This window comes from Gambusia affinis, linkage group LG10 (genome assembly GCF_019740435.1).
Source record: "Gambusia affinis linkage group LG10, SWU_Gaff_1.0, whole genome shotgun sequence".
NCBI lineage: Eukaryota > Metazoa > Chordata > Actinopteri > Cyprinodontiformes > Poeciliidae > Gambusia > Gambusia affinis.
The window spans coordinates 24,943,671-24,960,473 of NC_057877.1; the positions used below are offsets into that span (position 1 = coordinate 24,943,671).

Consider the following 16,803-nt stretch of genomic DNA (forward strand, 5'->3'; position numbering starts at 1 on the left):
ACGATTTCAGTGTGTTTTTGTCAGCTTGTTTAGAAAATAATAAATGTTTTTTTTTTTTCTTTTCTTACCTCATCCTCTCATATTCCTGCGCTGTGGTAAAGATCTTTGTCTCTCCAATCAGGACGTCACAGAAGGGCCGACAGCCGCTGCGCTGCTTGTTGAAACAGGGGATTGGACTCATAGTGAGGGCTTTGATCATCAAGGGCTTGGAGTGCGGCAGAGTGGGCTTCTCTGAAACCATGTTACATACATAACCTATGTACCTGTATGGAAATAAATGTTACAGAAAAATTTAGTTGATTTCCAGTGTAAAAACTTAAAATCATTCTTATTTCTAAATAATTTGATTATACCTTTCCACTGAATTTAAAAGTGAAACTCATGTAATAACAGATTTATTACACTGAAAGTGATTTATTTCAAGTGCTTAATTTTCGTTATTTTAAAGATCATATTATTATATAAACAATTATGGCAGTGACTGCTAACTTGTAAGTCGTCTGGTAAACAGTTGACAAACTATAAAGAAGGGGGTGTTTATAAACAGCCATGCTAAAGAAGCGATGGCCATTCAGAGTTCTATATGCAAGGATAAAAATAGAAAATTGTGTGGAAGAAAAAGATATAAAATAAGCAATTGAGTTTTACTGAAACAACATAACTTTTTGTTGATCTTGTAATTTATAAAGATTTACCAACAGAAGAACAGCGTCAGAAGAAAACCCAGCAACACTAGACCTGAGAGATGGATTATCCTTCAACTGATGTTACCGCAGCCGAAAAGTTTGAAAACTTCATATCTACTATACATCAGGTACAGTATTCAGTATTCTGATGGGAAATGTGTTTTTATGATGGGTTAAAGGTCAAACTTTTTGATTGAGTGTAGAAATAACTTCGCCTTGTTATTTCTGGCTTATTCAAAGATTAGGTTTGCCTAAACAACAACAAAAATATTCCTTTCAAAATGGTTGGGGAACAAACTTAAATGGTGTGAAAAAGAATCCGTCTCATAGCTCATGGCTCCAAACCTGCGGTGTGAGGGCCAAAGTCCGGATCCTGGTCTCTTCGCGCTGAGCAGCTGCATAGCAGGAACTGGGTGACTGAAGAGGTGGCAGAAGCAGAACATGGCACAGACCAAAACGCCAGAGGGAGCGCGGCCGTCCTGTGTGCACACAAAGCAGATACTCAAACAGCCTCCACAATTATTGCCCCTTACAATTAACTTTTACTTATTTGGAGAGGGCAAGACTTTCAGCAGATAACAGGAAGTCTGAAAGGAGAGCAGTATATTTCTTTCATTTGGAGCCACTTATTTTCTACATTTAACTTTTTGTTAGAATAATGGAAGGTTAAACAATATAGAGTTGTTGGTTATGCAGTATAACAGCTGATGGGTGGAAGGATCTCTTATAACATTACTTGTACTTAGGATGCAGCAGTCTGTCACTGAAGGATCTCTATAGTTCTGCAACAGTTTGATGCATGGAGTGAGAGACGTTTTCATATGTTAACTAGAGTTCTTCTGTCTTCTAAGACAGAGCTGGCCTTCCTGATGTTCCAATGTTAAAGGGCTATTTCACAATTTTTGATCAGTTTGGAGTGTATTGACTATCTCTGATTAAAAATCCAAAAGTACTTTGTACCTACACTGGACAGCGATTCTTTAAAAAAGTTTGTATTTATGAAACATTTGATCTATTTGTATAGAACAAATTGCAAAAAAAATAGTTTTGGCTCTTTTGTTTAGCCTCATTTTATAAGCTGAATGCATCATTATATCCCTACTTAATACAATATTAACATATGTTTTAAATTTCTGACTGTTCTCTTTCCAGTATAACTTTTTCACAGTTTATTTTAGGTTGCAGTGAAGCACAAACCTCTTGGGGACTGGAAGCAGTGGGAAATGTTATTAAAGAGAAACAAATTTGGTGGAGATTATGCAAGAAGGAGAGGTTTGCCAAGCCACTGCCAAACCACAGCAGCTTGGCAATAACATCTCCCCCCACATCCCAGAGTTTCTAATGTCACTAAATAAGAGCAGAGACAGTTTGCACAATCTGGACCAAAACACATCACAATGTGTGAGGGCATGAAAAATTAGCAGAGTGCAAAATGATTTTCAGAGTTACTCTTTTGGTGCACAAAGGAAGTATAACCTGTATTTAGTATCACTCAAAACTACATCTGAAGCTCTGGTTGTACATAGAGATTTGAGCATCTTACCGAACATGTGATGACACACACATTCTTTGGGTTCTGTTTGAGCCAGTTGTGCATGTTCTTGCACACAGCAAACAGGTTGTGAAGGCTGGGAGCTTGGCGAGAAGGCCAGTTGCACTCTGACACCTGGAAAAGGGTTTGACAAAATGGGGGTGAAATAAGCAGTAAAAAGTGAGAAAGATTAGAAGACAAGGAGAAAAAGGGTTGATGAAATCAAACAAAACAAAGAGAGGCAGAAGGAAGATGAAAATGAAAATATGGGGGAGGAAAAGGGAGAGGTGGAGGTCAGAAACTGCAGCACAGAGCAAAACAACACAACAGTTGCCATGATGAGTCATCTGCTCCAAGTATTTATGTTCCACAGCTTTTCGATTTTTACTGCCGCAGGGTGGCAGTATTTTATTAAGAGAGCTCCCACATAGGCTTTAACTTTTAACTCAAACCCAGCTGTGCAAAAGTGCTGCATGCCATTAGGCAAGGATCCCATGGAGAGAGGCAAAAAAAACAAAAAAATTATATTAAAATGGTTCAGTTGTTGTATTTGGATATCATCTGTAACACAAGTGATTTAGAAAAAAATGCTGTGGTGAATTCACTTTAAAAAATCTCTTATTACTATCAATGAAGCAACAGAAAGTGTAATTATCAAGTTTTTTTTATTAAATGCCATTTTAGGAGTCTTGCACAGCTTTATGCAGATTAAGGTAAATTCATCTAACTAAAAGTGTGCTGTGACATTAGCAGAGGGATTAATCAGGTAATATTACCCTTTTTGAAACCTGAATCAGCTGCATTTTAGGAGGCAGAAAGCATGTCCCGTGTAACAGCAGGTCATTTGCTGGTCATCTTCACATCAGTTTCACAAATCAGAAGAAAGGAAGCGACGATGTTCTCGCCTCAGAGGCGTAAAAACCTAATGCACATGTCATGTGTCCTCTGATGCTCGTAACATATGACACATTAGTATATCAATATATAATACTAATATATTAATATATCACAGTATAAATCAGAAAAATATAAATATATAAAACATCTCCAGTGCCACCCCTGGTAAATATTTGAAAACGTTTTAAATAAGTTCACATTTAATAGTTGAAGCATGATAATGCACTGAGAAATGTAGAAAAATCCAGTATTTAATATCAGCATATTAATCAAATTTAGAAAAAAACTTTCATGTTAAGAAATAATGTGCGAAAATGATACAAGGTACAAGGATGTTCTATGCTTCAGTAACATATATTTATTGTTATTTTCAATTTGATACATAAACGTTGGAAAAAAATCTACACTAAAAACTTGGTAACACCTTTTTGCCATTCTGCTCTTAATGGGAGTCTAACAAGCGGAATTGTAGCAAAGACTGTCTTTTTATTTCTTTGTTTATTCAAATGTTTTCGTACCTCTCTTTCCTTATCGTGAGGAAACTGTATTGATACGGAGAAATTAACAGACTTGAACAGCTGGTCCTTCGGGCATCACTCTGCCATCAGAGTGGCAGAGTGATGCACAAGCACACAAGCATCTGAAACATATGAGATATAAGTACACTAACCCTGTTCGAGAATTTGGCGCCACGGTAGTTGCGTTGTGAAAGGTTGAAAACTGTGTAGTGGTCGGCATGACGACTGTCGAGAAATGAGCGAATGTCCTCAACATGGTTTTGGTAGCCAATCTGGACTGACTCAGCAGGGTACGTCATGACTGGAAACAAAAGAGATGCTCAGAAAAATTTTACTTTAGGATTTTGCATACAGTTAACCCTTAGAATATAAAAAGGTCACCATTAGAGAATGATTATAAGTGCTACGTTGATGCATGTCTAGACACAATATATTTTCTGCTGACTTCGTTCCGCACTCCATCGTTATATTAATGATTATGTAATGTTTTGAGTAAATCATTATTACAAAGGAAGATCAAATAAAGAGAAAGAAAGTTAATTAAAAAACAATTTTATCTTACCTATGATCCTTGATGTAATATATGCAATGTCCAGCTCTCCTTTAGTGTACCTGAAACAGACAAAAGGCTTTAAATTTATTTTTTAAACTAATAATTAGAATTGCACAATGTATTATGAATATTATATAGTCATCGCAATATATGTGTGTGCAATGTAAATATTGCAAATGTTATGCAGTTCAACTTGTAATGCAGTTAAAAACAACAAACTTCATAGGAAGAAAAAATTATTCCACTCATACAGCAGTTGTAATTTGTATTTTATGATTAGGAAGTAAACATTGGAGCATGAAACAGTTTTAGAACAAATTGCACACTTGGAAATCTGCTCATCAAGAGCGATGAAAAACACAAATTCAGACAGAGTGGGTTAGATCCCATCTTTGATCTGGGTTCCTTCATTCCAGTTCTACTCCGCTCCAAAAATCTCTGTTTTTTGCAAGTGTGGTGCATCAACAACTAAACACTGTTTGAATATTTGCACTCCGAGTCTGTGACCCAATTTCTATTTGCAAAACATGGAGTGCAAAAGAAGAAGGCAGCTCCACTCTTTCAAAACTAACCTTAGTTCAAGTCAACTCAGTTCTATTTTTAGCTTCAAATGATCTGCTTTATAACACATTTTTGAAAACTCCAAGCATTCAAACAGTTTATGTTGGACAACTTAAAGAAAAACAAGACAATAAAAGCAGGATGAATTGAAACAAGTTAAAACTAAATAAAAGAATAACAGTATGAATTTAGAGGAAGACTGATGCGTTTCTGTCTGGTAGGATGAATGTGTTCCACCACAACTCATTTGAAGTTTCCTCAAAATTATATCATACACTGTTTAATACTTGCCCCAGATTGAGTCTACAGCAGATTCTCTGTTCTTGCAGGTACATAAACAGAGAGGCTGTGTTGCTTCGAATATAGATGAGACTGGGGTGCACAGCAACCTAGCAAGTGTCACTGGGGCGTCAAATGAGCGCCAGAGTAAGGACTGCAGTCTGAAAAGTTTAACTTTATACAAATATGCTCATGACTTCTCTCTGAACAGTTGTAGGGATGTTATTTTTGCAAACTGGCACAGGCAGAGTTTGTGAGCAGGTACAAAAATTTAAAAAAAGCACCTGAGACAGTCTGTGACTAGAAAATATTTCTAGAATCCCAAAAAACAGGATAGATGTCTAACAGAGATGTGTGGGCATATCTTGCCAGGGAGAGGTTTTTAAACTTTTACTAAAAATAGTGACACAGTCAGTTATATAAATAGTTATGGTTTATTGTGCTTTTTTGAATTTCATTTGCATTTTATTTCAGCATTGTTTTTTATTTCCTGTTTTCAGCTGCATTGCTGACTAAATGTGTCTGTACAGGGTGTAACGGCTCCACCGCTAACCCATAGGGCGCCAATCAACAAAAAAAGGAGTTATGAGTCCTAATGAGAAATGAAGAAAGAAATATCATATTACATATACAACAGATACACCACAGTGTAAGATGAGAAAAGAAACAATGCTGAAGTGTCATTTATCAGGTATATATTGTACACAAGGAAGGCAGATGTGCAATAATGTCACAGGAGTGTAACAAACACTCTGCATAGTAGAAGATGTCCAGTTATTTTATAAATTAAAATTTTAGAAACAATATGCAAATGTACTATATTTTAATGGCTTGTAATGCAAAGCTGTTACCAAAGGGAGATGCTAATGCATCAATACATTTGCCGACTGTCATGAAGAAAATGAAAAATAAAAAGTACTGCCGAGAAGTACCCTAGATTCCAGCAGGTTATCCATAAAGAAGAGCATTCAGGTGAAAAAGAAGAAGATTCAGATGGTCAGTTACTTTCTTTCTTTTTATTGTTGATTTTTGGCTTGGAGATGGACGAGTTTCAAACAGGTCCCCACAGTGAAGCTTAAATATGAACAATAATATTTAATGTGCAGATTAGTTCTGCTTTCTCTCAGACTTGTTTAAATATTCATCAGTTCAGGGTCTACCCTGCCGTTCGCCCAATGACAGGCAGGAAGATAATGGCTTGGATTATTTCAAAACATGTCATTTTTCCTCAAAACAGTTTGCTTTAAAAAAAAAAAACGGCACACTGAGAATGGATCCTCTCAGTGAATGTCTTTTCAGTCAGAATTCAAAGGAAAATTTCTTCTAAAAATACACATCTTCAACACATAACTAAGGGAAATTAAAACCAAGTGTCAACACTTTGACGATTTACTACTAAAAACAAATACTATTCACGTAGTCCATTAAAAATCCAGTTGTTGATACTATCTTCCTGAATTTCATACAAACATTACAATTCTGGAAAGTACAAGAACAATATTCTTATTTTGAAATAGGTTTAAATTTACAATTTAGATTTTGAGGCCTTTCATGTATAAACAATGTTCACATTTTTATAACATTTACTTCACAGAAATGTTTTGAATTGTTGTGCATATTTTTGTAGTGACTTTCAGCCTTTTGTCAACTGCACACTGTATGTTTTCTGTTGGGACGTTACATAATATAACAACACAAAATAGTGTATATCAATGTTGAGGAAGGAAACCAAAAAGTGGTTTTAAAATGTTTTTATAAATAAAAATCTAAAAAATGTGGCAACCTAGTATTCTGCCCCCTTTAGTGTCAACCCCCACAATAAAATCTAGTGCAACCATTTGTCTTCAGGAGTCATGTAGTGTAAAGTTATTTGCTCTGTAAAGATCTTAGAATTTTATGACATTGGTAAACAAACAGCATTACAAATGACAATGAACACAGACAGAAAGAGATGAAGCTGTTGAGAATTTTAAAGCAGGCTTAAACTAACATCCCAAGGTTTGAACATCCCACATAAAATGGTTGAATCCATAATATGAAAAAAGAAACAGCATGATAAAACTGCAAATCAGTTTTGTCATGGTTGTTCTGGAGAAGAAGCAGAGTTTAACGACTCAGGTTTAGAAAACCTGTCGAGTCGTGTCCTCCAGAAATTTATCCTTTATGGAACTGTGGCAAGAAGAAAGCTATTAATGAAAGAAGTACCGTGCATAGTAAATCCTGATTAAAGATAGCCACAAGTCATGAATGGATCATAGCAGACACGAAAGAAAGTAGTTCTGGTCAGAGAAGACCAAAACTGACATTAGTGGCCAACAATACACAAAGTGCAATAGAAATGCTTGCAGAAACTGGTAGACCCAAATAACACTGGGGAAGAGAATATGAATGCACACCACACTTTAAAGATTTTTACTTTTAGAAAATGTAGAAAATGTAGAAAACCTCGCGTCATTTTCTCTACGGACTACTTTGCGTTGTTCTAGCACATAAAGTAACTTTAGAAAAGTGTGAAAAACTATATCATTTGGCTTCCCAATGAGTTAAAATGTCAATCATCATCATCATCATCATCATCATCTTCCCAATGTCTGGTGCGGGATTAAATTTTATCCTCAGGTATTCAAAGTCTAGAATCTGCATTCAGATGCACAAAGGGACAAAAATAACAACAGCAATTCTGATAAGTGACTCTAAATTTCTGTAATATTCTGAACTGTTCTCTGTTCTCCTGCACCCAACTCTCCATTTTTTGGACCGCCCACTCACAAATACCTATTTACTCCTCTCAAACACTCACTGCAGCACGCATGGCCTGAATGAAATGAATACGTTAGTATCAGCAGTGCACAGGCCATTTGGCACATTGGGCTCACATGAATAATTCAGCAAGAAGAGGAGAAAAAGACAACAGAAAGACAGAGAAGTAGAGAGATGGAACTCAGATGAAAACAGGACAGAATGACTGGAGGAGGGGAAGCACGAGAGGGGGATAAACACCATAAAATTTGCTGACTCAAGACACATACGGATGAGTGTGTATGTGTGAGTGTATGTTTGTGGTTACACAGAGGCCGCTTTGTGCTGCCCAGAGCAGATGCCTGTGCACAAACACACTGGAACAACCCAGCCGTGTGAACCTCGCGTTTCTCCCCCTCCATCCACACTGAGCAGAGCGTTTCTACTCTTAACGCTCCCGCAAACACTTACTGTAACCAACCAAACAATGCATGCAAAGCGGAGTTTAGTTACCGTATGTGTATTTTTATGTCATTGTTCCCTGAAAACTTCAGACAGTTTCCAGAATAAACATCAAGAGTGTTATATAATATCTGCAGCTCTGCTACATCATTTCATATCCAACATGATGGATGTTCCTAAGTCTAGAAAACAAAGAGGCATTTCCAGATGTAATGAATCTGCTAAATAATGTCATCAAAAAAGAGTAGAAGTTAAGCAAGCAAGGGTTAAACTAACATCCCAAGGTTTAATAATGGGTTTTCTATAAAACCCATTATTCATGTATGTAATAATGTTTAATGCTGAAATCTATGGTAAAGATTATAGAACTCAAAAATCCTCAGACAAATTCAGGTCAAACAGTCTTCTAGATTGGGTTTTCATTTTGAAATTTCCTCAGTTCCTTGAATTAGATTGTGTATTCTGTTAGGTGCGGCAGCATCACAAAAGCTATAATTGACACAATATTCAAATGAAAACACTTGAAAGTAGGAGAAAATAAATGTTTTGATTATAACCAAGAGCAGAAGATCTGTAATATCCATGCAGGAAGTCGAAAAATTACTCCACATTTTGGAAATGTACCGAGTACAACAGGAGCAATATGTTCACTTACGTGGCGACCTGATGCATGACCTTTGTGGAGGTGTCCTTTAGAGTGTCTTTTAAGTTGTCCTTAAAGTTGCTGAAGAACTTGCCAGCTCCTCCCTTCACCATGTCCAACAGCCCTCCACCATAGCTAGCGTCCATATCTGAAAAAACAGAACATTTAGCAAACATGAATCCAGTAAAAGTAAATAAATCCCAGACTGACTAACAAACTGGTGTCGATTTCCTCAGAAGCAACTCACTGGGCATTTGTGAGGGGAAAAAAAACATCTAAAAGAAAGCTTGACTAGAATAAAGCTTAATCTTGTCTAAATGAAGTGTCTCTGTTTATGAAATGTCCTTCAACAAAGCAAATTAACAGTGTTTGATTTATAACCACAAGACTTGCTAATCAACTTGAAGGTTTGTCTAGAGACAATTATGAACAAAATGCCTCTTAAAGTCTATTGCTGTTTGAAAGTTGGATTATTTTTTAATTTCTTTCTTTACTTATTTCTTATTTGCATTGGTAGAAGTGTCAACTATAAGCAAATACTGAACAATGAAATATTTATAGCCTTAGCTAGTTAGCATTTTTGTTAGTGCAAGGGTATAAGTGAACAATGGAAAAATTTAGATGTTATTCATAAAAATGAGTTTAATGTCATATACTTTTTGTCTTTGCGTGTTTATAAATTATTAAAAGCTGTAGTCTGTCCACACAATACAGACATTTGACTTAGATGTCACTTTGTCCTCAACAAAGACATTAAATTGTGAATATATGTATAAAGAGGAAAAAAAATAAATGAAAATGCTTTTTTTTCTTTCTTGTAAACATGTATACATATTGTGTTTTCACAAAAAGAAAGACAAGGTTGTGTACATGTAAAAAATGTTAAACTGTCTAAATTAAATGCAGTACAAATATAGTCTATTTTTTCACATCGTATTTTATGCCGATATTCTGTAGATACACTAACATTTCACTTTATAATGAGGAGCCTATGAGTCATAGCATAAATACATCTGATCCACAAGGGCACAAAATCAGGACACTCAATGAATTACACACCATCTGCACTTGTGTGTATCTCTGGGGAATGTTGGAAGATACCCATCTGTTATATCTGAGTCAGCACCCGACTGGTGATCTGAGGGCTTCGCTCCCTCATCTTTTCCTTTCTGTCCCTGCCTACATCCACTTCAATCTGCAACCTGCACTATAGCAACAGCAGTGTCATAATTTTCCTTACAACCTGGAGATAGAAGGGAATCCACTTATGTTAAACATTATGTCGTCAAAAATTAACAACTGGTGGTCTCATCTCATCATCAAACGTAATAAAATAACTTGTTGAACAGCAAAAATCACCTTCAGCAAGTGCTACAGTTTATTCTTTTAGAAGTGTGAGCTGACTCTCTTAAACAGCAAGAGAATAGACAGATCAGAATCATCAGTGCACATCATAGATTGGATTTTCTAATGACAGTCTGACTGTGTAGGTGATGACTTAAAATATATGGGGCAACCAAAGATGGTTTATAGACTAACAACCCCTCCTCTGATTGGAGCATCTGAACTCCACTCTGTCATGAACTGTAAGAAATTTGCTAACTGCTTTGCAAAGAGATTTCTGAATAGTAGAGAGTTAATCCAATCCAGTGACAATGTAATGTCCAAAAAAAAAAAAAAATGACACTGTTCTACAAACTCAATCATAAATACATCAAATAAGCTCCAAGTGTTCATTGACAGAAACTGTGAAAGAACCACAGCAGTGATTCTGTTGGACCTCAGTGCAGCATTCAGTAATGTTGACCATGACGCATTACTGAAGTAACTGGAGAGCAGGGTCGGATTCTCTGGTACAGTACTTGACTGGTTCAAGCCTTACCTAAAGAACAGACCAAAAGCAACTTCTCGTCAGGCCTGGCAGAAGTCACATTCGGGGTACCCCAAGATACCCCTCTTATTTAATATCTATGAGCTCCTGTTATCTCAGATGATAGCAATTAATAATCCCACAACTATACAGGTGATACACAGCTCTATATTCAACATCACCAAGTGACTACAAACTCATTTAAGCACTGAGCAGATGCATGGAACAAATCAATGCGTAGATGTGAAATAACTTTCTTCAGCTGAACAAAACCAAAACTGAAGTTTTTATTTTTGGACCTAAAGAAGAGTGATCGAGTTGATTGAGCAGCAGTATATACCCTCACTATACCTAATGAAGGTATAGTCCCTCACTAGACCCAAGCCCGTAGTCTGGGTATAGTGAAAGACTCAGACCTGAATATTCAGATACACATAAAGACAATTACAAAGTCAGCCTTCTATCACCTAAAACAGGGTGATAGATCTTGTCCCAGCAAGATCTAGAGAAACTCATCCATGTGTTTATCTTTAATCACATTGATTACTGCAACAGTGTCTTCACAGCTCTACCTAAAAAGTCAAACAGAAAGCTGCAGCTGATCCAGAAAGCTATTGCTCGCATTCTCAATGGAACCAGGACAATAGCGCACATCACCTCAGTTGTAAAGTCCTTACACTGTCTCCCTTTAGCTCAGAATATAGTCTTTAAAATACTTCTGTTTGTATATAAATCACTGAATGTCTGAGGAGTTCAAATTAAAAGTGAAACAAAAGAAAACACAGAAGCTGCTTCTTGTCTCCAGTCAGGTCAGCAGGCTCTCTGAATATATCGCCCTCTTCTGAAAGCCTCACACCATTTTTTTTGTTTCATTATACTGATTAATGTCAATAACACAAACAGAGGTAAACAATAAAGCTTCATTGCATTTTAGTGCTCCTACACTCATAGGCCTCGTTTTGTCTTCAATGACTGTCTTATCAAATAAATTGTAATTGGCCTAATTATAGATAATGCTGTCGACACATTATTAGTCATTCACCGTACAGATTAACCAGAGGTATAGCGCTCAATTCCTAGTTATTAAAAGCTACAGAAAGGATGACACAATGGCATTACAGATCTGATAAGCTGCAGCTCCAAGCTGTCGGCATGTCTGGCATACAGAGATTTATTTAATTAAAGTTTGTTCCCTTTTCTGCACCTTCACATGATGCTTACCTTCTGTTGAACAAGAAAAATAGAAAATATAGCAGTTGTTCATATACAATGTCATAAAAAAGTCTCGAGTTACTTTACATCGCTACATACTGACCTTCAAGTACTCCCAGTACTTTCACTAGTCAAAAGAAAAACTACAGCCAACATTCAGACCACATTGGGGACACTCAAAACCATTCTAATGGTGCTTGTTTATTCTAATGGTGCTTTTTTATGGCTAACTTGGAAAACTCCATTTCAGCAGTAAGGCCTGCATCACCTTACCACACCCTTTAACTCAGCACACATGCTGTCTCGGTCATTCGGCCACCACACTTCTACGAGGATGTTTTAGAAGAATCTGAAGGATTTCTCTCTAAATATGGAGCGTTTTTTCACCTCCACCATGCTGTGGATGAGAAAATATCAGTAGCTTCATTCTCTCATCAGAAACATAACAGGATCATGGTAAGGGAGGATTTCTGTGTAGATCACAGCTCACTGTGTTATTTTGTGCAATAATCTCAATCCCAAAGTTGTCAGAACAGCTTTTTAAGGAGTTGCTGTAGTTAAGTAGTTTTAAGGAGTTACTTTAACTCTAAGGAGATACAATGAGAGTATTTTAAAATATTACAAACCAGATGCTCAGTTTTTATTTGTACATATTGCAAATAGTTTTTAATGCACAAATATGAACATTTGTACATGTTCTTAAAAACTATCCTTGTCTAGAGATGTAAAGCCCAAAACTATTCACTTATATTTATGGTAGTTTTCTATTCTCTACAAAAAAATTAAAAGCTCAAAAATAGTAGGAATTATTTTTCAGGGCACTATGTCACTACATAACTGTTCAAATCTGAACCACATGCCCTGTCTTCTCTGTGCTGATTCCCTAACTTTAGTATAACATAAACTCCTTCTGACATTAATGTGAAGGAGTTATACCTTGATCTCTTTCTGCTCTACATCATTTCCTAACATGTCTGTTTGAATCTGCATGCTCCTTGTTATTCTGTTCACTGGTCCCTTTTTTTCCCCTCTGTGTCCAGATGGATGTGGGAGTGTGCAGCCTGGTGAGCCATTTACAGTGACGAGGCCTGCTAATGCAGACACCAGAGCAGGCTCTGATAACGACTCGATCAGGTAAAAAAGCCCGTCCACTCAGAAAGAGAGTGGGTCGGCTGAGAGCTCTTGGCTTTGCCAGAGATCAATGGCTTGTTTGAACGTGTCTCCCTCCTTCCAGAGAGCCAACCTTTAGCTTTCAACATCCGACTGTGTGAAAGTGGGGCAGATGGATACAGAAACACACACATGCAAACATCAAAACAACTATGTATAAGTGAGTGGGCAAGGCCCACCAGGCCAACCACACATCTGACATGAGGGACCCCCTTGCCTCCTCCCCACTCCCACTCCCCTCACCACACTGACCCTCCTACTCTCTTCATGCAGCTTCTTTTGTTTCACACAAACATTTATCCCTAGAGGCAGGCTCACTGCACACAGCACTGCAGAAATGCTATACCAGATGCTAAAGCAAAGACTTTCTTTCCAATCATTATTCTCATTAGTCTCAAATTATTATTAATTGAACCCATTTTGATTTTAAAAAATAGTATATCTGGTACAATTTTCATATGATTATTCATACTTCAATCTGTGCAATTGTTGAATTCAACAACAACAAAAAAGAAAAGTTTATTTACATGAAAAATTCTGCATTTCTTGGGGTTGCAGGGCAAATACCAAGAGAAACTACTTAGGTTTACATGCATTTTAATTACAAATAGCAAAATGTCTATTTGAATGTCAGTCAAATGGATCAGGGGTGCCTGTCTGATTGTTTTTAATGGGATGTCCAGATGGGGGGGTCATTAGTAGTTTTTAGGTGGTACACCAAACTAAAAACCATAGCAGAATTTCTCTTTTGTCATATTAAGGGTACGGTTAAAAAGTCAGGTAGTGCCGAACATTTAAAATTGACAAAGATGTAAATAAAATAAATTTAATATATTCAAACAACTAAATACGGATACTACTTGAAACTGGTTATTTACTTTTCTGAATTCATCCTACCACACTTTTGCATAAAAGACTGCCTGTCAGGGCAGATGGCAAAATTTCTAGTAAAAAGGTGCACCACCCAATCGACCAGAGATAAGAACTGGATGATTTTTCTTTAATCAGTTCAGGTAAAACATTAGAAAATCTGGAGGGGGAGATACCTTAATTATCAGATTAATTAAACTCTGTCTACTACAAAAAACTACCACTATGTGCTATCTATAAATGCATCAACAGATAACACATTCAGTGATGGACTTTGTTTTTGAATATTGTGAAAATTTGAATGAGGTTAAAGATAAATCTCTATGTGTATATACTGTAAATCCTTCATGTTTTAAACTGTTCCTTCCATCAAAAACAAAATGAATCAGTGAAAATCAGCAGGCTAATTAGCCTGATCAGTCCATCTCTAATTTATTTGGTGTGGCATAACCTCTCTCCCACCCCCCCACATCTGAGAATCCACTGTAATAGATAAGAGGCACTCATAATGTACATCACTCATAAACATCAATTATTTTTAAATTTAATAATTACAGACAGTTAAATCCTGCATATTTCTCAGAGCTGATGATGGTTTCATTTGTTTCGTTGAACAACAGTCTATAATTTCTAATGATTTGCATCCTGAAATACTATTCTGAAGCCTGAGGCCATTTCTTAGTATTGGCATTAATATAATTTCTTATGAGCGGGACAACCAAATGTTATTTAAAGTGTGTTTTCATAATTTGATTTGCAGCCTATAGAGTTTTTTTTAATGATTGTCCATTCCACTTGCAGTGTATCATCTTGATATCATGAAAATGTGAACCAAATGTGTTTGTTTATATGTAATCTTAATTATGCTACATGTGTCTAAAACGCCATGTGAAGTTAATTTCAGGAGGTTAGCCAAAAGAAAAGCCTACACTTCAGTGTGTACTTTCAGTGTTAGCTAGAATAATATTCACGGCTGGTTCTACACCGGGACAGGCCGCATTAACACTCTGTAAAGTCATCACATCTTTACTCTAGCCTTCTCCATATCAGAGTATATCATCTAATCTGCCCGGGGGGCCGCCGAGGGTTCCTACCTGAGCTGTCCATGGTGCTGCAGTCCTCCTCTCTCAGTGGGCCTGCCTTCGGTCCGAGGGTGGCCGCGATGGAGCTGCCGAGAGAGCCGCCGCCGCCGCCGCCGCTGCTGCTGAAGCTGCCGAAGCTGTCTCCACCGCTATCGACCAGCTGCAAACATTCATAGCCATCGTAACTGGTCTTTTTCTTGTAAGCTCCCAACAAGCTCATTACAAAAGAACGCAAGGATGGGGGCGGGGGGAATTATATAAAAAAAAAGACCAAAGGAGCCTCAAAATGACGAGTAGGCTGCTACAAAACCCCGCCGCCGCCGCCTGCGTTGCTATTGCTGCTGCTGCCGGGTGCAGCACATGTCCAAGGATGGGAGGACAACCGGTTTCCTCTGCTTTCTGAGAATGTGAAATGCTATCAGTAGCTCTGCTCCCTCTCCTCCCTCCTCTCTCTGTATCGCCTCTATTTCTCACCGCCGCATTTCACTACGTCTCCCAGCTCCGGCTGCTGCTGCTGCTGCTGCTGATGCTGCCCTCCAAGTTAAAGGGAAATCCACCCCAGCTCCTGGTCCCCTAACACTAATCCTGCATTTACTATTCCCCCAATCAGCTGCTGGGTTGAGCCCACTTTTTCACGTGGCTTTACGGGTGAATTTTCAAACAAACAATGCAAAGCTTTAGTATTTTTATTAAAATAATAAAATAAGAGAAAGCAGCTACAGCATATCAACCTTGTGAAAATAATAGGCTATTTTAGACAGCTGGACACTCCAAGCAAAAACGATTTCCCATCTTTTCTCAGATAAAGTTGAGAAAAAATAAGGAATCACAAATGTACATTTAAAAATACTTCACTAATGAAAAAATAACTTGGTTAAAGAGGACTTTATCAAGAGGTGTTTTTCCTAAATGTATCAGAATGTTGATGCAAAAATTACAACATCAATCAGGAAACTCAGATTCACTCATATAGAAAATGTATTGTGGAGACTGACATATGTTGCATGGAGAACTTCCACCCTGCAAAGCTGCAATATTGTTTTTCAAAAGTGAAGTCAGTCCATTTATTATCTACTCTCACTTATCCTTGCAAGTCGCTAGTCCATCACAGAGCAACACAGAAGGTCACAGGACAAACACACATGAACTTTGGGGTAATTTATACACAACAGTCATGTTTTGGAACTGTAGGAGGAAACTGAAAGAACCCATACGTGCCTGTCGAGAACATGCAAACTCAATGCAGAATGACCCCAGGCCACGATTTGAATCCAAGAACTGACTGTAGCAAGGCAACAGTTCTACCAATTGTAGCCCCATTAGTGATGCTAATGTCATTAAAAATGCAAGCTGTCAGAAACATGAGGTCCAGAAAAATTTTAAATGTGATGTATTTTTTTATTTTAACCAGATTAAATCTCTTTTTCAAGGGAGACACGGTCAAGTCAAGTGGCACAGCGTACAGAATGCAAGCCAAACATTAGAAGGTTCAGACCACTGAAGCATCATAAAATTCACTAAAGTACAAAATAAAAATGTGCAATATCTTATTGTCAATATTCATGATTCTATAGTTTCTTCTACTAAAAAGAAATGTGCAATTGATGTCAAATATGAAATGTAATATTTTTAGTAGTTTTACAAAACCAGAAATATAAACTGCATTTTTATTCATTGTTCTTTTTTACATATTTTCTTTAAAGTAAACAAAAAACAAAAAAACTGCAGAA

General features: G+C 37.1%; 1 protein-coding gene across 3 annotated transcripts in view; it reads right to left on the minus strand.

Annotated features, from left to right (window-relative positions):
• dnajc6 (DnaJ (Hsp40) homolog, subfamily C, member 6) overlaps positions 1-16,803 on the minus strand; it is a 35,466-nt gene that overhangs the window by 15,100 nt on the left and 3,563 nt on the right. For 2 of the 3 annotated variants that reach the window (XM_044129663.1, XM_044129662.1), the window contains exons 1-7: positions 15,086-15,497; positions 8,882-9,017; positions 4,195-4,244; positions 3,785-3,933; positions 2,230-2,352; positions 1,032-1,165; positions 69-263 (exon numbers count right to left, since the gene is read on the minus strand). In XM_044129663.1, the coding sequence (XP_043985598.1) occupies positions 69-263; positions 1,032-1,165; positions 2,230-2,352; positions 3,785-3,933; positions 4,195-4,244; positions 8,882-9,017; positions 15,086-15,293 (995 nt within the window). In that variant the 5' untranslated portion in view covers positions 15,294-15,497. Of the gene's footprint in view, positions 1-68; positions 264-1,031; positions 1,166-2,229; positions 2,353-3,784; positions 3,934-4,194; positions 4,245-8,881; positions 9,018-15,085; positions 15,498-16,803 lie in introns of those variants that run through there. The other variant, XM_044129665.1, reaches the window with a different exon arrangement.